The sequence below is a fragment of the Argentina anserina genome, chromosome 7, assembly GCF_933775445.1.
Source record: "Argentina anserina chromosome 7, drPotAnse1.1, whole genome shotgun sequence".
In the NCBI taxonomy this organism is placed as follows: Eukaryota; Viridiplantae; Streptophyta; class Magnoliopsida; order Rosales; family Rosaceae; genus Argentina; species Argentina anserina.
In genome coordinates, this window is record NC_065878.1 from 18458663 (window position 1) to 18484346 (window position 25684).

Genomic DNA, 25684 nt, shown 5'->3' on the forward strand with positions numbered 1-25684 from the left:
GCATTTATGGTTTTACGTAACGATTCTAAATCCACTTCTATCTATTTTTAGGTGATCGACACATCACGTAAAAGATTCACTTTCGGAATCGTGGAAATTACGCTCGAGATTATAAGGTAAGTAAAATCTCACAGTGACGAATCTACCCTTGCGGAGATTCATGATTACGATTAATTAAAATGAATGAACTATGATATGTATAAGATAGTGGATTGTGTATGTGTATTGGTAAAATAGGTACATATATACGGTTTGCTATATTATATACGTTCATAAATTCCGTATACGAATAAGTTCATTTGGTGTTGAGATTTATTTATTGAGCATGTTGATTCGATTTGTACAATATAATGTGATGATTATTGTATGTGGTTTTAACATGGAGTTTATTAAAACGTTTTTATCTTCGGACGTGTTTATGTCTTCGGACGTGTTTTTCTGTCTTCGGACGTGTTGACATGTCGGAATCTAGCCTTGGCTAGACGAAAGTTACGATACAGTTAGAGCTCTAGTCTGTCTGCCGGGATACTGCATAAGAGGTAACAGATGGGTTATCGGCTTATGAGTACCCATATTTTGGATATTGGGTAACAGGTGGTTGCCCAATGTCGAAGGCGTACTATCATGAGGGGTAACATAGGTGTACCAGCGCTCATGAGTACCCGTATTATAAATGCATTTGGGTAAACAGAGGGGTTGCCCAATTTCTCATGAGCATATACATTTTCATTTTATTAGACAACCAGATTGGCCGTCTAATGACTCATGAGTGCATTTATGATTGATATTTTGTGGAGTTTCGTATATATTTTTACGCGAGTTATAATGTTGTTTTACTCATACGAGCTGCAAGGCTTACCGGGTTTGTGTTTACATTCCTGGTGCACCTATTCGATGGTGTATGGGATAATTCCGCAGGTGTGGATTAACGGAAATCGACGGACAACTCTGAAGACTTGAAGTTGTTTTTATCCTATCTTGTGGTGAGGATTTTGTGAGGATTTTTACATTTCCATTTGATATAATGTTGAATTATAAATTTGGTTTGTAATAATCAATTTGTCTGAGTTGTACTATGAACTCAATAATGATCCACTGTAACATTAAAATGATTTTGATTTATTGAGATTGTTTTAGAGTTGTCATGACTTCGAAATTTGAGTTTCATACTCGAAATTTTGGAATCGTGACATTAAAGATGACTCGGGTAACCGCTACAACGGATCATTTAAAATATAGTGTTGCTAAATGTACTCGACATATTTCTCATTATACCCAACAGTATAAAGAATTCCGGTATTACCCTTTAGTATTATAGAAAAAGAAAAATCGCACTGTTTGATTGAACCAGCATAAGAAACCCAATTCAAGGAGAAGATGAAGGTTTATGGATGATCCTCTATCTGCCCAATTTATGATCCTCTATCTTTCTACCCAATTACACAATGTTCTCGTTCTTGCCCAATTCTTTTGTTCTCGTTTAGTTTCTTCCATCTATCTATCATTCTTTCTTTCTGATATATGATCATCTTGCATGTAGATCGATTTCTCCAAGTGGGAATTGTCATTCATAGAAATTGGTTCAATCCTCATATTCTTAGTAGTGAAATGAAACCGGAAGCAATTTCAAAGAAAAGGAAATAGAAGAGGAAGAACTTCCAAACTGGAAAATGAAACACAACAATTTATGTCAAATTCAATTACAAATGATAAGAGTGCATAAATGAAACATTAAATTCAAAAGAACTGGGCAAAAAGGAGAAGATGAAGTTGGGATATCATTGATGTTGGAGAAGGTCGTGGAAGGTTTGGATGGGTTTCTAACCTTTTTTCTTCTAATTTTCTAAAATCAAGGCTTTAAGGGTGATACTGGAAATGTAAGGAAAAATATCATAATATTGGATACACTTATAACTTTGTTGGGTACATTTAGCAGCACCCTTTACAATACTAGGGATATGGAACAAATCCGGGCCAGTGAGTTGGATTATGGTGGTGTCAGGTACCGGAGACTTTCACAATGTTACCGGAAATTTTATTCTACATTCCTGGCGATCCTTTTACCAAGCTATATTTAATTTGACTTTGGGACGATAATTTGGATGCTAATGCACTAATGCATGTTATTCAATATACACTAATACTGAATAATAAGGCTTAAGAGTTGCCGCACATGCCCTTACTAGAAATTGCACATTCAATATGGATATGTATGATCGAGTATAAGTATTTGCTGTTTTATGTGGCAGCATATCGCTTCATATTAGTTCAACGAGTCTGGCCCATAGTTCATAATTTCATACCCTCGATGATATTGACGACCCAAAAAGGATATGCGATTCTGTATTTAAGGTGCAGAAGTTTCAATTTTGCATAACATTATGTTACAGAAAACAAATTGAAATCATTTCATTCTCTAAATAACAGGCAATGCAAATTACAAATGTTGTTAAACTTGAAAATGAAAAATACAGATCACATAAACTAGTATGTAATATAAATAGTGAACTGCAACAAACTCTGTACTCCATCGGTTTGTTGCTCATTGGTAGCCGGGAAGGTCTTAATGATGGCAAACCTTTTCGCATCAACCTACTTTCCGTTGCCACCCGTAATGGCCAAATGAGACTCTGAAACAGCCACACGGTGCACCCCAGAGAAGCTAAGGCTAACCTCCACTTTCAAACATAGCAGTGAAAGCCAGTCTGACTAGTACCCTCTTCAGCACTCACCACATAGAAATCTTGTGCCTTGCCAACCAAACCAGACCCTAGCTCATGCCCTTCAGTCAGCTGATCATCAAACACACTCATTGTGCCAAACATGAGGTTTTGGAGTGAGGAGCCTCCCGGAAAGAGCTGTCACCATTGATGACATTGTTGTTGTTATTGTTTGTTAATATATGCCTTGAATCATCAGGTTATATTAGGTTATGGTTTCCTATTAGGACTAGTATATGGTTATGGTTTCCTATTAGGACTAGTATATCGGATTTAGGGTTGTATATAAACAACCTATTGTGTGTTGTGTACATGCAGTTCTGTGATTTTCCTCAACATAATAAAACTGTTCTTCTTCTGTCCGTGGACGTAGCTAACACATCGTTAGTGAACCACGTAAATCTGTGTTCTTTCTTGCACTAGGAATAACAAACTGGTATCAGAGCCAGATTTATCTGGCCTGGTTGTGATTTCCGCCAAGAAAGATGTCTGGTTTGAATGTGAAGATTGATAAATTCACAGGGAGGAACAGCTTCAGTTTATGGCAGATCAAGATGCGAGCCTTGTTAAAACAACAAGGGATGTGGGCGCCGCTGGTTAAGAAGTCAGGGGATCAAGAAATCGCTGAGATGGCCAGTCTGGAGGAGAAGGCACACTCGACAATTCTGTTGTGCCTTGCAGATGATATAATCACCGAAGTCGCAGAGGAGGAATCTGCGGCTGGTCTGTGGTTGAAGCTTGAGAGTCTATACATGACGAAGTCTTTAACCAACAAGTTGCTTCTAAAGCGACGTCTGTTCGGTCTGCGTATGGAAGAAGGTACATCTCTAAGAGATCACTTAGATCAGTTAAACACTGTTTTATTAGAGTTGCGTAATATCGATGTTAAAGTTGATGATGAGGATGCTGCTCTAATTCTGTTGGTATCTCTACCTTCGTCGTATGAGAATTTTGTGGATTCTTTTATTGGTGGGAGAGATACTCTGACTCTGGAGGATGTTAGATCATCTTTACATACTAGAGATATGCGTCATAAGGCGACCGGTACTAGTTCAGACAGTCAGGCTGCAGGGTTGGTAGCTAGTGGAAGTTTGGGACAAAAAGGTTCGGGAAAGAAGAAATATAAGAATCTAGTTTCAAAGGGTTCCAAATCCAATGATGTCTGTAACTACTGTAAAGAGAAGGGACATTGGAAAAAGGAATGTCCAAAGAAGAAGAAGCAGTCTGAGAAAGCATCAGGTACTGCTGTTATAGTAGAAGTTGACACCACTTCGGAAGAAGATCTGGCCTTGGTTGCAGATGCACACATACATCACAGGGATGTGTGGATTTTGGATACCGGGGCGTCTTATCATATATGTCCACGCAGAGAGTGGTTTTCAACCTATGAGCAGATAGATGGAGGCAATATTTCTATGGCAAACAGTTCTGCAAGTAAGGTGGTTGGAATTGGCTCAATAAAAATACGGACACATGATGGTAAATTCTGTACATTGAATGATGTTAGGCATGCTCCACACATGACGAAAAACCTGATTTCTTTGGGTCTTCTAGATAGCAAAGGTTTCAAGTACAAAGGCTCATGTGGAATTTTAAATGTCTACAAAGGTACCAATGTGGTTCTGAAAGGTGTCAAGCGAGGTACTTTATATATTCTGCAAGGTTCAACGCTGTCAGGCTCGGCTGCTGTTGCATCATCAGAGGTTCACAAGGATGATATGACCAAGCTATGGCACATGAGGCTTGGTCATATGAGTGAAAGAGGAATGCAAATTCTGTCAAAGAATAATCTTCTTGGTGGCCACAAGGTCAAGGATTTTAGTTTCTGTGAACATTGTATCTTTGGGAAGCTACATCGCAGAAAATTTCCTAAAGCGATTCATAGAACTAAAGGCACGCTTGATTATATCCATTCTAATTGTTGGGGTCCCTCTCGCGTTGACTCTTTGGGAGGTCACAGATATTTTGTGTCTATGATTGATGACTACTCAAGAATGACTTGGGTGTTCATGATGAAGCATAAAAGTGACGCCTTCAAGAATTTCAAGCAGTGGAAGGCATTAGTTGAAAATCAAACAGGGAAGAAGATCAAGAGGCTGCGAACTGATAATGGTCTGGAATTCTGTTCTGCTGAATTTGATGATTTCTGCAAGACTGAAGGTATTGCAAGGCACCATACAGTCCGGAATACACCACAGCAAAATGGTGTAGCAGAACGTATGAATCAGACACTTCTGGAGAGAGCTAGGTGCATGCTCTCTAATGCTGGATTAGAAAGAAGGTTCTGGGCAGAAGCGGTGAATATTGCTTGTTATCTGATAAATCGTGGACCACACACAGGTATACATCTCAAAACACCTTATGAGATGTGGTCTGGTAAGTCTGCTGATTACTCCAATCTGAGGGTTTTTGGGTGCTCTGCTTACTATCATGTAAGTGAGGGTAAGTTAGAACCAAGAGCTAAAAAAGGAGTGTTTGTAGGCTATGGAGATGGGGTTAAAGGTTTCAGAATCTGGTCTCCATCTGAAAGGAGGGTTATACTGAGTAGGAATGTAGTATTTGATGAAAATTCTATGTTTAACCCTACTATGAAGTCTGTGGTTGTATCCGAAAATTGTAGTGTTGAGAAACAGGTGGAGCAACAAGTCACTGAAGATGTGAGTGAACCACAACAAGAAGATCAACACCTACATTCAGAATCAGAACAAATGGTTGCTAATCAGCATGGTTTGGCTCATGAGCGATCTAGGAGACCAAACTTTGGGAAACCACCTACAAGGTATGGTTTTGAGGACATGGTGGCTTATGCACTACAGGTTGCTGAAGAGGTGGATCCTCATGAGCCGTCCACCTACAAGGAAGCAGTTACAAGTACAGAGTCAGCTCAATGGCTTGCTGCAATGGGAGATGAAATGGAATCACTTCAGAAAAATCAGACTTGGGAATTGACCAAACGACCTGATCAGGGGAGAAAGGTTATTACTTGCAAATGGGTTTTCAAGAAGAAAGAAGGGTTGTCATCTGCTGAGGGCATCAACTATAAAGCTCGAGTAGTTGCAAGAGGGTTCCATCAGAAAGAGGGAGTTGACTACAATGAGATTTTCTCACCTGTGGTCAGACATACTTCTATCAGGGTGCTACTAGCCATAGTTGCACATCAGAATCTGGAGCTTGAGCAATTAGATGTGAAGACAGCGTTCTTACATGGAGAATTGGAAGAAGAGATTTACATGACTCAGCCAGATGGTTTTCAAGTCCCCGGAAAGGAAGACTATGTTTGCAAGTTGAAGAAGTCCTTGTATGGACTAAAGCAGTCCCCTAGACAGTGGTACAAGAGGTTTGATAGCTACATGATAGAGATCGGCTACATCAGGAGTCCGTATGATTGTTGTGTCTACTACAACAAGTTAACAAATGGTTCCCTCATTTATCTGGTCCTGTATGTAGATGATATGCTGATAGCTGCAAAAGACAAGTCTGATATTCAGAAGTTGAAGGGTCTCCTCAGTGCAGAGTTTGAGATGAAGGATTTGGGAGCAGCTCGGAAAATTTTGGGAATGGAGATTTACAGGGATAGAAGTCAGAAGAAGCTTTTTTTATCACAGAAATGCTACATCCAGAAAATATTATCCAGGTTTGGTATGTCTACATCCAGATCTTTAGATACTCCAAGTGCTGCAAATATTCATCTGTCTACTGCGTTTGCACCTAAATCTGCTGAGGAGAAGGAATACATGTCTCGAGTTCCTTATGGTGCAGTAGGAAGCTTGATGTATGCTATGGTTTGCACTAGGCCTGATCTTGCACATGTTGTTAGTGTTGTCAGTAGATTTATGGGTGATCCTGGAAAGGAGCATTGGCAGGCTGTGAAGAGAATTTTTCGGTATCTCAAAGGTACGTCTGATGTTGGTCTCATTTATGGAGGTGATACAAACTGTTTGGTAACAGGCTATTCCGATAGCGATTATGCTGGAGATGTTGACACTAGGAGATCTATGACTGGTTATGTCTTTACTCTTGGTGGCTCTGTTGTTAGTTGGAAAGCTACTTTGCAGCCTATAGTGACTTTGTCTACTACTGAAGCAGAGTACATGGCTCTGACAGCCGCTGCAAAGGAAGGCATATGGTTGAGGGGACTGGTCAGTAGTCTTGGTTTGCATCATGATCAGGCTATAGTATATTGCGACAGTTTGAGTGCAATATGTTTAGCTAAGGATCAAGTTCATCATGAGAGGACTAAGCACATTTATGTCAGGTATCATTTTCTGAGAGATGAGAGCATAATTAAGGTGAAGAAGGTGGGCACTGCTGACAATCCCGCTGATATGTTCACCAAGTCGGTTCCACACAACAAGTTCCAACATTGTTTGGACTTGCTAAATGTTACAAGCTGTTAGTTGCCCTTTGGGGGCGACATCTGGGGCAGAAGGAGTTTTCTGTACATCTGGCATCACTATGGTGCATCTGGTACATCTGTTATTTGTGAGAGGATTCAAGTCAAGGTGGAGATTTGTTAATATATGCCTTGAATCATCAGGTTATACTAGGTTATGGTTTCCTATTAGGACTAGTATATGGTTATGGTTTCCTATTAGGACTAGTATATCGGATTTAGGGTTGTATATAAACAACCTATTGTGTGTTGTGTACATGCAGTTCTGTGATTTTCCTCAACATAATAAAACTGTTCTTCTTCTGTCCGTGGACGTAGCTAACACATCGTTAGTGAACCACGTAAATCTGTGTTCTTTCTTGCACTAGGTATAACATTGTTATTATTTGTTACCACATTTTGGGTAGCTCCACTAAGTCCAGTGAGAAAAGGAATGTTGTTGTTGCTTAGAATACTGTTGTTTTTGTTGTTGCTGTTCTGGGGTACCCTATTGTTAAATGGCAGAACTGCTCCATTTGGTTTGGGAAATGGTACTTCACCATTGGCTGCAGGGCTATTGACTATCCCTGTCATGGCTCTAGCTGAGGGGTTGGTTCCCCCTAGAATGTCATGCATAAATTAAAGAAGACTAAGGAATGATGATCATATATCAGCCAGTGTGGCAGGCTGTGTAGCTGAAGCTGTGACCACTGGTGCAGCATTGGTGGAAGGTGAGCCAATCGTGTTCAACACCACCGGAGGGACTACAGGAATCGGTGGTTTCTCCTCGAGAGTTCGTGTTGAGGTGGCAGAGAAAATGGTTAGGGTGAGGAATAGTAGGTAGGTGACAGATCATTTTATGAACTTCAATGTGACAATGTGAAGGGAATGAAGATGTGAGAGTTGGAACGTAATGTTCTTGTTTAGAGTTTTGGATAATGGATTGAAGGATGTGTTTCTGTAGATTGAATGGAATTGGTGCTGATCTTTCCTATTATAGTGTTCTGATTAGCTATAGGCACCTTTATGTTGTCTTTAACACTTGAGACCTAAAGGCGTTGAAATTGAATATAGAGGAATGGTTTGGAGTTGAATAGATGTTTAGGTCAGCTAAAAAAGATCTACTCTTGCTTTCACAAGGCTCAGATACGCACCAGAAATTGGTGTATAAGAAAATTCTGTAATTTCATTGTCTGCTGTAAACTATCTTTGTGGTTCTTAAGCTGAATTAAAACCAGGAACTCAGGAAGAGTTGAAATCCACACGACTCTTTTTGTTGATTTCTTTTGTTAAAAACTGGTGATAACATATGGAACTGATACAAAGATGAAAACAAGTTATCAGATAGAACCTTCCGGTTAGCATCATCCTGTGATTTATGTTAATTTAGATAGAATGAATATTGGCTGATACAAAAATGAAAACAATTTAGGAACTCATCAGCACCAAATCTGATTTCACTCATGTATAAAGAAAATGTATTTGATTGTATACATATATGATATATCTTTCTCAACTCCTTCACTTGATCAAAACTGTAGCTACATCTACACAAATATCATTTCTGTAACTCTCTTAAAAAAAGTACCGGAAAAGAAAACAGAAATTAACTGCTATTTCAAACTCTCAGTGCTAAGTTGCTGACGAACTCTTCTAAAAGCTCATCAATCAACCACCTCTCTACTTCTCTACCAATAAAATCAATTTCATCACCTAAATCTAACTTTCCAAGTCCACTCCCCAGCAGTTTCTCTTCCATGTTCTTTCTTGCTTCCATTCCTTCCTTCTCTTGGATTACAAGCAACATCCACAGATCTTCCTCTATCATCTCCTGACCAGACTGGGTCCTAATTCTTCTAGAAACAGGATTTTTCCATATGAGTTCACCCATAGATGGCTGGAGAATCTCTATTAGCCCATCATTTATACGATCAAACAAATGCCTCCGCTCGGACCTATTCCAGGACATCTGTTGACCAAACTTCTTCTCCAGGCTCTCAAAGACATAAAGGCTCATCGGGCATTCTTCAAAACACCAGGTATCACAGTCCATTTCTACCGCCCGACTATAGAAACCTGCCTCCACTAACACATCAATGAGGTAGGAAAAGTCTCTTCTTTCTTCAACTTTGAACAATCCCACAGAACTGTTTTCCTTGGTGTCGCTCACAGATCGCTCGTTAGTATCATCTTCGCTTGATACAATCATTCCAGAACCTTCTGAGCATGTGTCGGAGTAGTCTGATTTCAGAAATGAAGTTGCATAATCAATTTTAAAACGGATATAAATAGAAAATTTCAAAAGAAACACAAAACAGAAGCATGTCACAAGTTATGCCGATATAATAGAGAAAAGGCTTCTGGTAAACTCACCACTGGTGTCAACATTGATCCTTGCCAAGCATTCTGGTGAAGGTGGATTCTCTCTTCTAAATAGTGGTTCCAGAACTGAAACTGGGCTAGGCTGGTAAACTTCCTCCAAGCTCGACAAACAATCTGACGAGGTGAAGCAGTGCAAAGGGAAAGTGCTTTCTACCTCTATTCCCTTGGACACGTCCTGCAGTTTTACCACGTTTTAGAATGCGTCACAGGACATCATTAGTAACTATATGACATGTACATTATTGCAGAAATATCACAAACAAGGACATAATACTATCTTCTAAAGAAAAAACACCGGACCTTCTGGACTGAGATATATTTGGCGTTACTGTCTTTCTCCACAGTTGTATTCTTCAGATCATTGTGAACCACACAAGTATTTTCTACCGTAAAATTACCTTCTGATTCCAGGGTAGGAATAGAATGAAATTTCTTATTGTTGGTTCTCAACTTTACAGGTCTTGAACCATCCTTATGGTTAAATTGGTACTCACATGACCAACTCTTCGCCCAATTGACCGACCTTTTAGGAATGAAAGGCCACTCTCTACAGAGAGCTTCATATCTATCATGATGTTCTTTAAACTTACTGAGGTTCAGATCCTTCATATCATGCCTAACAGTCTTTTTTTTTGGTTGAAAATGCACACCGAATTTGTAATTTAAATTTCTTAGCCCTATTTCCTGGACAGGCACGGCAAGCAAATCCCGAATGGTGATGCCTCTATCAGCCCTTCCGTACTCATTAAGCTTTTCCGTCATCTTCCATTGTTCCGAGAGTTGGTCCTTGGCTTCCCTGACTACATATGATTTATCTGAAAAAGACAAAGACTGGTATTGGTTCCTCGGATCAGAGAAATTCAAGGAATGAGACCCCACGAGTTCAGATGCCATTGCAATGGAGTTGCCACCTCTGGACCTTGGCCTTGATACATTTCCAATAGGTTCTATTCGTTTAACGTGTATCTTCCTGTTCCTAGGACTAGAAAACCCAGCGCACTTCTCATCAACTGACTGATAAGCTTCTAATGAACTCATTGGAGGGAAAGACCTTGCAGAACTGTTGCCGCCCTTTCCATAATTTGGTGTCAAAACAACTCTGCTACTGGTGGAGCATCCTTTTCCTTTTGACTTCAATGGAAACCTCGAAAATTTGTGTAAGCTATTAAGACCATCTTCGCCTTGTAGACATTCATACTTTTCTGATGAAACTTGAAATTCCTCCTGCTTTGAGACATCTGTCTTCGATTCTGACAATCCTGTTCCCTTATGAACTGACAGGTTGAAGTCAGTATCCGCTTTTAGTGGACTTACAACTTCAAAGACATCCTTATAATCTTGATGTTCCACTACCAATCTCAATGAATGCCATTTCTCTCTGACGCCTATAGAAGCAACTCTGCGGAAGTAATTCTCAGATAGTACTCTTCTTTTCTGGACAGGCTGCTGTTGTGGCAATTCATCAAGACCCATTAACTTTGCTACAATACTTGGTGAAACTGGTGTGGTTTCCATTTCTATTAACAACAAAGATCTGAGACAATTAGAAGACTCCTAGCTTTCTGGACCTCCTTTTATGCATGAAAAATGATTCTAGGATACTTCAATCAATGTGCAATACGATTATAAGCATAGCACAATCCAACCAAATAAGGAAAAAGAACTTGGTCAATAGAAACAGATGCACAGAACCAAAAATAGAAACACACTAAATGAAACCAAAATAGAGACAAAAGAAACAGATTCACAGAACCCATTTGAAAGGTTCACGCATCTCTATAACCCTAAACAGAGTCTATGCAGAACTAATAGCTACAGTGCAATGAAGCTAGAGGCAGAGCCCCAATCACAAAAGCAGCTCCTTCTGCAAAACAATCACTGGTACAACAGAGGGTCCAAGCTTAAGTGAAAAATGGAGCCAGCAACATTATTATGCAACACAATTTCAGACCTGTAAACCTCAAAAACACACACTGACAACATAATCATAGCAACCAGTACAACTACAACAACCCCTCCAAAATACAATAATACAAAAACCAATAACAGAATCATTTGAATAAACAAAAGCATCCATATTTGACAAAAGCACACGCAAAAATCAAAACCCAACAAAATTATGAACATTCCATCAATTTTATACCAAAATAAGAGAACAAGCCCAGAAAATTAAGAAACATATTAAGAGGGCTAATCAAAGGGTTTACCTTTAAACGATGATTAGGAAACCCAAAATCCAATTCCACCATCAAAAGCAACAATCTTTACTTCGTTTCAGATACCAAGTTGATAAAGCAACAAACTTCATGTCTTCATCACTCAACTTTCTGGGTTTCTTGTTGGAAATCAACTATGAAAATGACACGCCGGTATGCTCCTAAAAACTGGGTCAACAAAATATTAAAGGAAAACAAACAAAGTCAAAGCTTTTGCTTGTTTGGACAAGGAAATGGTTTGAAGCTAAAAATCTGGGTTCTTGTTGTGGTGGATTATTATGTATTTGGATTCCAACATGAAGCTGAAGAATCAGAGTGTTTTCTTGGCTTTGATGCAGAAAAGAGAGAATTGATTACAGAGAAATGATTGGGAACGAGAAAACAGAGAGAGAAAACGTTGTGTTGGTTGGTGCGGGGTGGGCTCGTTTCGATATTTTTTGTTTCGAAATTTGTATGTTTGCTTGTGGAAATATTAGAGATCAATCAGTAATATTGTCTTGCTTGCGTAACTCCCGCCAAGAAGATATGGTTTGTAATATTGTCTCTGATTCAAAATGTGAAAATCAGAAAATGTGAAAGCACTGAAATTGTAGAGGAATATTGGTGTTCATTCCAAATATATTGTAGAGGCAAAAATTGTTTTTGATCAGAAAAATTTATTAAGTTCACTTTTACTGGGTTAGCTGTTCCGGGCTTATTGGAGCTTGTTTGAAAAATTTACAAGGGATAAATTTGGCGTTTGGGGTTTTATAACAGTGCAATTAATCATTATGATAGCTGTGTGTGTGATTACTACTGTGATAACAAAGATTAGTGGGGAATAGTATTAGTATAGGTCAATCGTGACATTGTACGACATCTGCGCTTGAGATGTCCTGAAGATAATAAGGTCTTCATCGAGAAAGATATCAAACTATGATAAAGAGTTGACTTTCTGGTAATAGTAACGAAATAGATTTGGTCTTCAAAGCAACAATTTTCTTAGGAAGTGAACTTCGATCTACCATTATAGAAAAATAAATAGTTAGACTAATAATAACTTGTTGTGTGAACTATTATATCTTAGCAATTAGCATTAAGATCGATTACAAATGATATCTAAACTCTGTAGTTGATCATTGTTCCTTCTCTATTGTTCGTCATAATTTTACACCGCTCGAATGATCCATTAGAAAACGATAAAAAAAACAAAATCGAGATTTGGGGTCACAAGGCACTGTGACAAAGCGTACCCTCGTGCTTTGAGGGTTCAATGGGGATCCAAGGCTACTCTCTATATAGACAATCGATCACTATTTCTTATGGTGATCGAGGTCGGGTGTATCATGAAATGATTCAAAGCCGTGGGATTGTTCATGTGGTTGAATTGTGTTACATTAGAGTTTCTTGTGAGATATGATAATTTTGAGCGTATGTTACAAAAATACTGATGTCTTTATGTTGGTATAAATGTGTAATGAATTCGTAAAGAAATTGATGATTAAATATGGTAGGATTTGAATTTACAAATGAAAAATAATTTGATTCACATTCAAAAATATTTATTCTTTTAAATTTTTTTCAACATGAGTTTGAGTCGTCTCAAATGAGTCAAATCTCAAGGGTCCCTTTGGGATAAGAAGGATATAATCCAAAAATGCAACAGTTATGTTAACATGGTACACACACTTGAAAAATAAACTGAAAAGTTGAATCGAATCAAATGTATCACTCAGTTGAATCGACTGCCCAAATAAGCTGCATATTGTTTTAATCCCTTCACAGACGTGTTCATACTCATAATGTCTAAGACTTTAGCCAATCCAGACCTCAACTCAAGCAAAGGTGGGTTGTTGTATATTGATCATAAGAATTCTCCATCATTTCATCCCCTGCCTCTTTCCAATGGGATCAAGGAGTTGGATTCCCCGAAACGCATTGATTACATGTTGTATTAGCAAGGTGAAACTCCAAAAAGATACAAACCAAGATCTAAAAGTAAATGAGCAAAGCCAAAATCAAAGTGATAACTGATAAATGAACGTGATGCAGCATAGTAGTAGAACCTGAAATCATACAGTTCCTGGGAACAGTTTACTTCTAATCAAGCTCATAAAATAAGTTCCTAATTGGCATCTGATCACCGTTAGACAACTATGTTCCAATAACATTCACCATATTCCATAAGATTACTCGTACAGTACCAGAGGAGTGCAACGGTCCAACAGTATTCATCCTGTTCCATAAGAGAAGCCCTCAAGCATTTTCTCGTACAGTACCAGAGAGTACCGGGTCAGATTACCAGAACCATTTTTCTTAATTACTTAAACGGACTCCTAATAACACTAGATGTGACTACTACACATAATTAACAGACATTTTACTTTAACACTTAACATACAACGTTGATTAAACTGGGATCGAGGCTTGCCTTAGCATTTGGGTCATCAGCGAGGCTGCTTTTCTTGGCAGTCCTCCTAGTGTGGAGTCAACCTCAGACTGCCAGCTATACTGCAAACCAACAAGAAGTTCCACAATCGTTCCTTCTGTCTTCTGTTGATTTGCAAAATATAGAGTTTGTACCAGAAGCAAGTGGCTCCGGCTCCTGGAAACACATGCCTTATGTTGACAGTGCCTCTTGGAATGCATTTTCTTTGTATTATGAGCAAGTGGTGCTAACCATTCTAAACTTTCAGCCGTTGCCACCTTCTGCTTTGCTGCAACATCTTTAAGTACTGATGAGGTCATGTCCTTGATGGAGGGCAGCCTTCTACTTAGCTCAGCTTTCACATTTGCTGGCAACATACCATACAGTTGTTTTCTGGATTCTGCATAAGTGTGTAGACACGGATATCCTCGTAAACGTTCAATTTCGATGACAATATTTGCATAGTGCAGTTCTGAGGCAGCAGCACCAAGTGTGCCGGACGGAGCATCCAACAGCTCGTACTTGCTGAGATCTAATGGATTAGGACTTGTGTGATAATAATCTTTGGCTTCTGCATCTGCCATCAGTTGAGGAGCTCCAAAAACAGACTTGAAAAGACTGATAATTGTGAAGAAAGATCTTGCCAAAAGGATACCTACATAATCAAAAGTCACATTCCACAAGGAGCCCTCCTTGAAATTCTCCACCTCCAGCCGCTTCAGCTCTACCTTGTTGTGAAACTCGAGCAAACTTGGACCATCCAAGGTGGCAGTGGTGTCTTTCAAGGTACGTTCGAGATCATAAGAACTTTAATCTTGTCATGCAAACTATCATTTATTAAAATGAATTGTTTCATCACCTTGGCCTCCCTTTCCATGTCCTCAGATAAAAATTGCCATTTAAAATGGTCAACACCATTGGTGATCCAATCATTAAGAGCAAGCTCAAAATCCTTTAACCTAGGATCAGAACAATGATTCTTGCCAAGTCCGGCCACATATTTTGTTAAAGGAATCATATCCTCAAACAATTCTCTGAGTATGAAACCTCGAATGATATCCTCATCCTGTGACACAAGCTTTTTTATCCCCACCAAACCTGAGATATATTTCATGAGGCTATCAACTTGTTTTGGACTCAGGGATTCCCATAGATGGACCAGCTTAGACATCACCCTTGCAACTTCAAAGGCAAAAATTCCAACTACTGGGTCCTGCTGACTCGTTTTAGTCCTGAAGCCTTCCACCATCTCTAACACACCCACCCAGAGAGTAATAATAAATTCTGCATTAAATAAACAATTAAAAATCAAAGCAGTGAATTACACAAAGAAAAAATAACCCTAATTAGCTTTTCTCCTAGCTGGTGCACGATAGAACAGATCACCAGGATTCTGAAACCCTAACAATCTTTCAATTCAAATCCCCAAACCAAAGTTTCAGAAGCTTTTACTTGTTCGTTTTCTTGATTGATTATGTATTTATCTATTTGCATTTTCCAGGTAAAAGAGGTGGGTAAATTGCACAACAAGTTCAGAACCTTTTCTACATCTAGAACAACAAAACCCAAAGAAGCAAAATTACACACGCACGCGCACACACACACACACACACACACATGTATTTGAAATGAACCTTTAAATCCAAGTAGCTGCAAGGATGGGATCTAAAACAACGAAGAGGCTGCCTAACGCATACGCCACCTCGCCTTTGAGCATAGAGGGCCTTGCTACTTCTGTTGTCGGCGTACTCAGCTAAGTTGGTTTCTGCACACACTACTCCACAAAGTTATATACCTACTTATTGTTCCCAAAAAACAAAAATGTAAATATCTACAGTACGAAGAAACAGAGTGAGAACACAACATAAATCATAAATGTAAGAATGAAAGCAAAACTTACTTTCAATCTTCCCATTGAAGAAGTTGAATCACTGAAATTAGTTGGGTCAGAAAGGAGGCTGCGTCGAAGAAGGGTGAAGAGGTTTCAATATAGGTTTCAATGAGAGGCTGAGACTGAATGAAGGAAATATGCAAATCAATAAGAACACAAGCTTACATAATATTCTTATTAAAGATACAGCTCATAATTCACAAACTATATATCTACCGTACGTACTCTCCCAAACCTATTTAAGTTTACAAATCCCTCCTTATATAGCTGTTTTTCCCATTAGTGTCAAATCAAACCACATTTTAAAGCTATAAAACAGAATGATCAAATCCAATTATGACACACTTATCAAAGTGTCAAACCAAGGTTTAAACTCAGTTCTTTAGCTCAATTAGAGCATCTCCAACAGCTTCTCCATAATTTTTGTAAAATAGAGAAGCAAAAATCGAAATCTCTAAAAAAATCATGCTGCAACTCCAACAGTTCCTCTATTTTGCATATTTTCTGCATTTCTTACAACTACATCCTTATTTATTATAACAATAAAAAATTATCTTCTTAATTTTTCTAAACATGCGATAAATATTCTCTATTTAAAACCAATTTTATATATTAAGGGCTAGTTTCTAAGGTTTGGTGCACTAGGCGTCGCTTGATCAGTTTCAACTTCAGTAGTATATGTCTCTTCATAAGTAGAACCACTGGAATGGTAATGACTTGATGGAAAATTTGAGGGATGATCCCCTAGTGAGGAGGTCAGTGAAATTCATCTGCAAATCAAAATTGAAAGTACTGAAAATCAGAAAATCATATCAAAACACAAACATCAATTGAGTTACCAGCAAGCTGAGTTTTATTTTATGAACCAGAAAAAAATGAGTTACTCACAAAATGCAACCTTTTAATAAAATCAAGTTACGGTATCCTGTTTTGCTGGAGTCAACATTTCCTCATCCCTCTTTGCAAAAATCACAACTGGTGGGAAATTTTTAATATAAATACAGACTGATCTCTCACCGATTGACATCGTAACTAGGCTTCAAAGTGATTAACCCTAATATTTAAGAGACTAGCTAGCTAGCTAGCTATATTACCTATATACACTGAAACGGTGAAAGGAATAACCAAGTGAGGATTCAAAAGAAACATTAATAAATCTCATTATCAAATACCAGCTCCAATTAAAAAAAAAACAAAGACAAAAGGAAATACAATCAATGACTAAAAGATCAAACTACAAGCTGTTTATGTCAAGCATGCTTGTCTCGGGTTAACAGTACACTCCATGTTCTAGTGTATCTACTTCATTTGGGTTTTATCTAAGTATACAGACTAAATTCTAGGAATTGAAGACAATTGTAATCATAATATTTACCTTTTCTGATAATTGTAAACAAAAACTAATAGCTGATTAAAATTCTTAAAGCAGAATACTAGAAGCATCAAATTCATAGGCTTAAAGCTTTACACTTGACTTGTGACTTGGCTTAAAAAATAGGGCTTTGCATTCCAGCTTCGAGGCAACGTGTTGTTATAGAATGTACTGGGTCACAGAAAAGCAGTAAATAAATCAAATGAAATCTGATGAAGGTACCTGGGGTCGTCATCAAAGGACCAATTTTGTTGACGAACAAGGGGGCATTATCTCCGGCAATTCTCTAGCCGCGTCGAGAAATTGAGACCCAAACCCTGGTTTAATACAGAATCAGATTTATGCAACAGAGATCGGAACCTGGGATTCTGAAATTGGCCTTTAAGACTTGGGTTTGTGGCTTTGATTCTGCAACTGGTTTAAGACATGGAAGGAAGATTACTAATACTTGGGGATGATGGTGACGACAGGTCGTTTTGAGAGTTTTATCAGTGACGATAGGTCGTGCACTCTTTGCACTGGTTTTAATGTTTTATGGTTCCGGTTCAGCATGGAAATGCCAAAGATTGTTGAGATATTTTGATCAACAAAGTGACCATTCAATCTTAATCAATTCCAAAAGAGCCATTCCAGCCAATTTTCAATACAATACAAGCTTTCATTCTCATTCAGGATGAAGTTGGCAAGTCCATGATGAGCTACTTGGTTGGAAAGCTACACTTGTGTTGCTACCGCTTCTCAAAAGAGACTTGATTTCTTCTGTCAAAAAACCTTCCTCAGCCCAAGATTGATTAGGAGCATTGACCAACCTTGTAATAAAACTCTATCATCAGCCATGCTATTGGTATTTCTTGGTATTTTGGTAAGACTGCAAAGTCTGGAATTCTGGATTGTATATTTCTCCATCAGCTTCATCCTTTGTCTGGTATTAAAATGGGCCGGATCCCAATATTGGCAAACAACATGGGCCAATTGATCCCCAATGTGGCAATAAGCACTTTGGTGGCCATTTTCTGTTTTTGTATCCATTCTTCTCGATCAACCTCATATGCTTTTGTCAAGACGCTTTCAAAACTTATATATCTCAATGAGAGCTGCATCCACATCCAGTGTTGTTATTCGAGGGCATCTCTGAACCACAACCCAAGAAATGATGCGAACCAGCTTAAATTGGAACCCTATACGACACATTTACTATAAGACAAGGCATGAAGACAATTCAAATCATATTTGTCGAAGGCGAACTTTCTAGGTCTTGACCCACATGCACTCGACGATAAACTCACAAAAAGAGCTACAAGAGCACACACTACTAAAATGAATATTCGCCATACATATAGCTACGTAAAGTACTACCATACAATCTATACTCGTACATAATTATTCCATGACTAAGTACATCTTATCCCATCTTTGTTGATTTATGTTCAGGGGGGGATGATCAAATTTAGTTAATCGCATCAACTAGACATGATGTTGCCAGAAAACATCACGTAGTGATTAAATTCTGATTTCGCCACAAGGCATGCATGTAAAAGAGGAATGATAGTAACTATATATGTATGAGCTCGAAACATGAATATAACACATTTTAACAGTGAATTCAACCTGCGTTGTCTACTATTCTAGCTACTAACAGAAATGATAGTAACTACGAGTACAAATAGTGTAATTGTACATATGTACAATTAATATACTTCACATGTTAACGCACTGCTTATTCGATATATCACCACAAATCAAGAATCAATGTACGTACGTTTATGTAAAAAAAATGTATATATGTACAAATACTGGAATAGTATTCCAAAGCATTGAAATGTACGTGATCAACTAGTACAAATTAATATTATATATAGTCACTATAGTGTGCGTACTTATTGACTAACCGGAGATATAGTCTTTTAAGAATGAGAGTAAGGGCGATGCTAGCCTTACAAGTTACACCGCTTACCCCAAAAAAAAAGAGAGAATGATAACGAGTACAAATAGTATAGTCACTATAGTGTACAGAACGTGTTGTTTGTAAATTGTAATTGCATACGTGAGTCTTCTTCGAATATAAATTAAGAAGGCATGGCCTTATAACCACAGTAAATGTCACATATGTACAGTTTTATCAATAATTGCATGTATTTCACATGTTAATCAATGAACTTCTCCGGCCAAAAATTATGAAATCAAGAATGTACTTACCGACGCAAGATGTTATCAATGGTTCAGATTGTCGACATAATAACTCCAGCCCTAAATTTAACATCGATCGATGCTTCTAATCATGCAAGTAAATAACAAGAAATCAAGAACACATTTCATTATCAAACAAGTTCACTCTAACTTAGGAATATATATTACAAACTTGAATCCTTGTTTGATTCCAATAATATTGAACTCCTTGAAATGATAAGATCGGACACCGGGGCCGCAGGACTCAAGAGTACGTAGTGATTCGTTAATGCATTTTACATAATAAGCCTAAAAAGACGAATCGAAGCATGTGGGCAAATGGCAATGAAGCCTTATTTGAAGAGAAAAGGGAGGGACCAACCATGATATATACATATCCGTGCGCTTCCGTATTATTGTTATTTCGTTTGAGAATAAAAGTTATTTACGGGTAGGGGACCTCATGAAAATATGACTACATATACATGATCGATGGTGCTGTTGATCTTAATATTGGGTCGGGACATGTTGATACGAATAGTTTGGCTTCACATAGATAGATATGATATATATTGAAGGCTATCTACCAACCAGAAGCCAAGGTGAGATCGCTATCGCTAGCATGTTAGCTAGTCGTCTGAATCTTTGGAGGAATCCGATATCATCTTTTGGATCAATTGACTTGTCTCTTCCTCAGACATTTGATCTTTTTTGTTCTGCGACACTGCATACGCCTCGAAGAACTCCTTGTTCACTTTCTCCAGTTCATTCCACACTGCACATTCATGATGATCATTATTAGTACGACGTAAATCATCAATATCAGGGTCGATCACAACATATATATTAACTGTAAAAAGTTAATTAGATCACAGTCTTACGACCTCCACAGGGAGCTTGTTTATGCTATTCACCGGCCAAATATATAAGGAAAAATGAAAACGATGTGTTCGATTACTAGCGGACGAAATAGTGCGCATATTTGCTGAGGAAAAGTTTCCTCTTTTGAATAGCTCTCGTTGTTCAAACCCATATATCGCTTTTGATTTAGCTAGAGGATTCAAAACTTTTCGAAGATCACAGTTTAGAAGGGTTTAATGATTTTAGCTGATGATAATATTTTATTTTAGTGAAAAAAGTGGTTCTGCTTAGCCGCAAAGATTCTATAGCTCAAATCATTTACGTGAATATTTTGGGACTTTTGAGTCCTCGACGTACAGCTGATGATCATTACCCTAATTAGTAACAACCCAGGTTGCATAGTAATTACTAGCTATTTTTCTGGTATACCTTCGCTATTCCTCCTTCATGCATGTGATGATTTAGAAGGGAATTGAAGAAGGAAGATCAGAGCTGGAGACTATAACTATACAATAAAAAAATAAACACTAACCAGTGGAGGTGATGACAGGTGTGATTTTTGCATGCTTGGACAGAGCATCCATGCACTCTTCTTTGCTCATGTGGAAGATCAGACACTTCTCTATCAGGTGTTGCACCTGTTTTAATAATCGATCAGGTCAGCACAGTAGTTCATATACAACAGATACGTGTGTGCCCGAGCTAAAAAAAAGAAAGATCAATTAACCAGCAGAAACTAAGAGTACATTAAGGAATAGCCGTATCCGGTAGTGATCGATCAGTACTAGTTACCAGGTGTATGTATGAAGCAGAAGAAGAGTCTCCCATGATCGATGTCTCTGCTTGTAGTAGCTGTGTGAATCTTGATCAATCAGTAGAGAGAGCTCCGAGTGCAACTTTAAACGTAGAGGTGCGCAACAGCTGGGCGAGACTGTACGTGATCGAGACCGAGGATCGGGTCGATATCTGCAACTGTATGGGTAATCAGAGAGAGAAAGAGGGCTGTAGTATGAGTTAGAAAATAGAGAGCTTGGTGTAGTATGAGTGATAGTACTGGAGATCGATCATAGCAGGTGGAATAAAAAGGGAGAGGTAGTACAAGGAGAATGGTAGTAGGGTTAAAAGAGAATCGAGCTAAGATGAGAGGGGTGGGGGAGATGAGTAGACCCACGTGGGAGATGGATGGTCATTGGTTGAGAGGAGATTAGGGCAGATTGTAAATGCTATTTCTTTGTCTTGTAACAGTGCCACTAGGCTCCTATGGAGGCTCGTCCACGTGACGTGTGGGTTCCGCCTTAGTCAAATTCTTTTATAGAAGACAATCCCACGTCACATGCCACAGCGGCAGCATATCATTATCAATTCCCCCATTATATTGGCTCGCTCGATTTGTCATACAAATTACAAAGGAATTTTCAAGTGCAGTAAACAAAGCTAGGGTTCTTTCACTTCAAATGAATGTGATAGTAGAGTGCTGCGTTTCTCGATCATGTTTTTTCTGTTCTGTTTGTTATATAGGGGCTTATATGATTACAAGGTTTGCCCATACCATTGCATGTCATGCAGGGATTGGAGGAGATTGATCGAGCTAGATATCGCACCGGCCAATAATAATTAACATTCATTCCAACACAGACTCTTGCCAAGACGTAACCATTTGAAAGCGTTGGCTGAATGATTCTATATCTCTCTTGTTAATTACTATTATTCATAATTAATTATCTTATTTTAAATAGAACCGTATCTGAAAAGTAGATGAAATTGTGCTGAATAATGCTACAAATGGCAATCTAGCTATCTTGTTTCTTGCAAAGAGGGAGAGAACCCACACGTACTTCGGTGGGGATCGGATAACCAAAACAAGCTTTGATTTAGTAACTCATTAACTTTCAGATTTCTTATTTATGCTTCAAACTGATTGCTTCCTCTGCATGTCTTCCGATTCACGATTGATATATAGCTTTAATGACCATATATACATATATGTATCAACTCCTGGCCAGTTAAAACCAAGATACAGATTGATGCTTCAGATTAAGCATTATAAATAGGGACATTCATGTAGATATAAAAAAGTAACTAAATCATCTATCTTCATATGTGTTTGTGTGTATGTTATGATCAGAGTCCGAGAGGATCAATAATTGAGGCAACTAGTGTACGTAAACAGGTAGTGAAGATTCTTCGTCTTCAGCAAGTTCATCCTCCTTTGCAGATGGGACAAATATACTAATATAGCGTCATATATAGCAGTGTTTAGAATGCCAGATGTTTCATCAGAATAATATAGTTTTTGGGCAGTAAAACCTGATCATTCCGATGTAATTCTTTTACGATGTTTACTGATTTTAGAGGCCCTACATACCTCTCTTTAAAGACAACCGGATAAGTATTACCTTATCACTTCCTTGCACAAGGAACACAATTAAGGAAGTGGGAGTGATTGTACGTAGGTTTTGATCAGAAATATCTACGTATAGGTTCATGCAAGGTCTCGAAACATCATACCCAGTATCCGCTATATATACAGTCCTTTCGTGAATGATACATAGATATTCTTATCCATGTATGCACAAGAGGTGCTAGCTTGCATGTTTCTATAAGGAGGAAGATCCAGGGATCAATTAAAAAAAAAAGAAAAAAGGATCAAGTGGGCTAAGCTGCTATCCGTCAAGTGTGAACAACCCTGCAAGCAATATATTTATAGTGCGATATGAATCATATGATTACAAGTTGTATGTATATGATCTCCATTTAGATCCGTTTTGTCAAATGGTTTCAACTTTCTAGTTGGATGCGTGAACTTCTATAATCCGGACTTCCGGACTGGAAAGAAGGAGAACAAACCAAATTACGAACAGTATCACACTATCATGCTCCAAGAGCATCTCCCATCATAAAGCAAAATTGGTAAGGTATAAGTGATATATGGCTTACTATTTTAGTATATTCCTTGACATCTTTTATGTCTTTTGTTTTTAAGTTCCCACCATAAGGTATACATAGGGTTTTTGGAGGACAAACGGCTATTATTTGAATCCTGATTGAAAAAACGACTACTATTTTTTTTGTCAACATCTACAACGGGTAGTTAACGGACATTTTTGAAAATTCTATATAAACACATATTCATCATATCATATTTGGTGGAGTCTTTCATTATGGAGGAAATGGTGGCTCTGGAACAAGTGGTTCGCAAGGAGTCCAACGATTCAACGATAGCGGTGGAACCGGAACATATAGTAGATATGGACGGATGTCAAAACATGCAAGAGGTGATGATGATCTTTAGGAGTACTAAATTCAGTGATTAGTGACTTCTTTTAATATTTATGTATTATTTAGTTATTTTACTTTTCCGAGCTCGAAGGTCATCCCCGAGAAAGTTTTGAAGAGGCCGTTAATTATCGTTTATAAATCATAAGTAATTATTATGCATTAGAATAATTTAACTCGATCATATTAAATAGTGGGCTCATATGAAAGAGTTCACTGCGAGGTTCCTGATGGTACAATAGTTATTTGTAAAAAATAAAAATAAGCATGGTATTTTATGGAGAAAATTAATATGTAACTAAAATTAAAATGGATATAATTGGAATATTAGAAAAATTATGAGGATAGATTGGAAAGAAAATGAAAAAATAATTAAAAAAATATAACTCATTTACCTTACGGAATGGAATGTCATAAATATCATTCAACTGTTCACATAAGGTAAAAACAATAATGGGAAATGAGGGATACCTTATGATGGGAGGTGGTGGTAAGATATATATAAGGTTTTAACTTATGGTGGGAGATAGTCTAACAATGCTCTAGAACAGTAGTAGTTCTTTTTACTTTGAGTAGTGCATGTAATAGTATAAGGAGATAATCGCACAATCCTGCCCCAGTTTTTTGTATCCATATTAAATTAGGTGGCGAAGGACATAAATAAAAGTAAAAAAGAGAAATAGCAAACTCCAAATGGTCTATATGGATCAGACGTCATATGTGACAAATTTTGAACTGTGTTTACCCGGCCCACAAGTCCAATGTGCTTCTACCCGGCTCGGCCTACGAGAAATCCCACCAAATCCTGCTTCAGTTGGTAGAGGGTCAGACTTAGTTTAAACGTGTGAAACCCGGCCCGGTCCGTGTGTCCGGCTCGTCAAAATCTCGCAAGGCCTGGCCCATAAAAGTCTGCCAAGAAAAAAAATATTATACATGCATATAATACATTTTACATATATCAATTTATATGTCTTTTTTTGTAATAATTTTACATAAAATATTATATATGTTAATAATACTATATTTAAATTTATATATTTTTTATATTATAACTTTATACTAGGTTTAAAATAAAATTGTAGCATTATGAAGCAACTATATGAAGTAAACTTTTCAGAATTAATCGACATCAGCTGATGTTATCGGTACTAATATTTAGGGACCATGTTAAAATTTCAACTAATTAAGACCTCGTCTGACCGTCAGAATTTCCGGTAAACTAAAAACACCAATAATATGCCCTAAGGGATGACCAATGACTAGGATGTGAACGTCGAAAGCTGTTTGCATATCTAAAATCATCTAATTTTTATCACCGATCGTGCGCAGTCGCACTGAGGAAACTCATTTGGCAAAGACCCAGTCAATGGGGTTTTAATATGTCAAAATGCAGTTTTTTTAACCGTAGGTACGGACAATCAAACTATATATAAAACGGACGAAATTTTACGGGATCCCTAATATATATATCGATTACATCTGGTGGTATCGATTAACCATATTTAGAACCGGAGTTTTCGATCTCCAAAGTGTCTACCAATATATTATAACCTTTATACTAGGTTTAAAATAAAACTATCGCATTATGAAGTGACTATATGAAGGAAACGTTTCGTGATTAATCGACACCAACCGATGTGATCAGTACTTATATTTAGTGACCCTATAATTTTTTATCTAACTCGGACTTCGTTTGACCGTCAGAATTTCCTGTAAACCGAAAACACCACTAATATGCCCTAAAGACATACCAATTACAAAGATGCGAACGCCGAAAGCCGTTTACATATATGAAATCACCTAATTTTTGTACCTATCGTGTGCGGTCGCATTGAGGAAATCCATTTGGTAAAGCCCCGGTCAATGGGGTTTCAATATGTTAAAACGCCTATTTTTTTATTGACATTAGATACGAACGGCCAAACTATGTCCAAAACGGACGAAATTTTTACAAAGTCCATAAACATATATACCAACAGATGGGAAACGTGAAGAAGAAAAGTATAGATCACATGATTCAC

At 37.9% G+C, this 25684-nt stretch overlaps 4 protein-coding genes across 5 annotated transcripts; all 4 read right to left on the reverse strand.

Annotated features, from left to right (window-relative positions):
- Positions 1-2484: 2484 nt before the first annotated feature.
- Positions 2485-7728, reverse strand: LOC126802977 (dirigent protein 25-like). The gene is given in 5 exon segments (XM_050530702.1): positions 2485-2671; positions 2673-2702; positions 2704-2858; positions 6388-6395; positions 7452-7728. Coding segments are annotated over 5 exon segments (657 nt in total).
- A 908-nt stretch (positions 7729-8636) lies between these two features.
- LOC126802663 (uncharacterized) lies at positions 8637-12092 on the reverse strand. Of its 2 annotated transcripts, XM_050530315.1 has the most exons (4): positions 11682-12092; positions 9775-11045; positions 9466-9649; positions 8637-9333 (listed from the first exon to the last, which is right to left on the reverse strand). In XM_050530315.1, exons 2-4 carry the CDS (start codon positions 10987-10989, stop codon positions 8711-8713), a joined length of 2022 nt encoding a protein of 673 aa, XP_050386272.1. In that variant the 5' UTR covers positions 10990-11045; positions 11682-12092; the 3' UTR covers positions 8637-8710. The 2 variants fall into 2 exon arrangements, with proteins under 2 accessions (XP_050386272.1, XP_050386273.1); XM_050530316.1 differs by lacking the exon at positions 11682-12092 and having other exon boundaries at positions 9775-11048.
- Positions 12093-14078: 1986 nt separating this feature from the next.
- Positions 14079-15346, reverse strand: LOC126803715 (protein PSK SIMULATOR 1-like). Its single transcript, XM_050531468.1, has 2 exons — positions 14994-15346; positions 14079-14904 (listed from the first exon to the last, which is right to left on the reverse strand). Exons 1-2 carry the CDS (start codon positions 15344-15346, stop codon positions 14079-14081), a joined length of 1179 nt encoding a protein of 392 aa, XP_050387425.1.
- Positions 15347-19846: 4500 nt separating this feature from the next.
- On the reverse strand, positions 19847-21369 carry LOC126803111 (uncharacterized). The gene is made up of 3 exons (XM_050530866.1): positions 21180-21369; positions 20920-21025; positions 19847-20301 (listed from the first exon to the last, which is right to left on the reverse strand). Exons 1-3 carry the CDS (start codon positions 21213-21215, stop codon positions 20156-20158), a joined length of 288 nt encoding a protein of 95 aa, XP_050386823.1. The 5' UTR covers positions 21216-21369; the 3' UTR covers positions 19847-20155.
- Between the last annotated feature and the right edge of the window lie 4315 nt (positions 21370-25684).

Excerpts from the sequence above, each read along its gene's own strand:
- LOC126803715 (XM_050531468.1), bottom strand. The coding sequence starts at position 15,346 with ATGGTGGAAGGCTTCAGGACTAAAACGAGTCAGCAGGACCCAGTAGTT. Across the intron at positions 14,905-14,993 it reads GGTGTTGACCATTTTAAATG|TTCTTATGATCTCGAACGTA; the intron begins GCAATTTTTATC and ends ACAAGATTAAAG.
- LOC126803111 (XM_050530866.1), bottom strand. The coding sequence starts at position 21,215 with ATGGGAGACTCTTCTTCTGCTTCATACATACACCTG. Across the intron at positions 21,026-21,179 it reads CTGCTTCATACATACACCTG|GTGCAACACCTGATAGAGAA; the intron begins GTAACTAGTACT and ends TTATTAAAACAG. Across the intron at positions 20,302-20,919 it reads ACCTGTCATCACCTCCACTG|TGTGGAATGAACTGGAGAAA; the intron begins GTTAGTGTTTAT and ends ATGAATGTGCAG.
- LOC126802663 (XM_050530315.1), bottom strand. The coding sequence starts at position 10,989 with ATGGAAACCACACCAGTTTCACCAAGTATTGTAGCAAAGTTAATGGGT. Across the intron at positions 9,650-9,774 it reads AATATATCTCAGTCCAGAAG|GACGTGTCCAAGGGAATAGA; the intron begins GTCCGGTGTTTT and ends GTAAAACTGCAG. Across the intron at positions 9,334-9,465 it reads GATCAATGTTGACACCAGTG|ACTACTCCGACACATGCTCA; the intron begins GTGAGTTTACCA and ends TTCTGAAATCAG.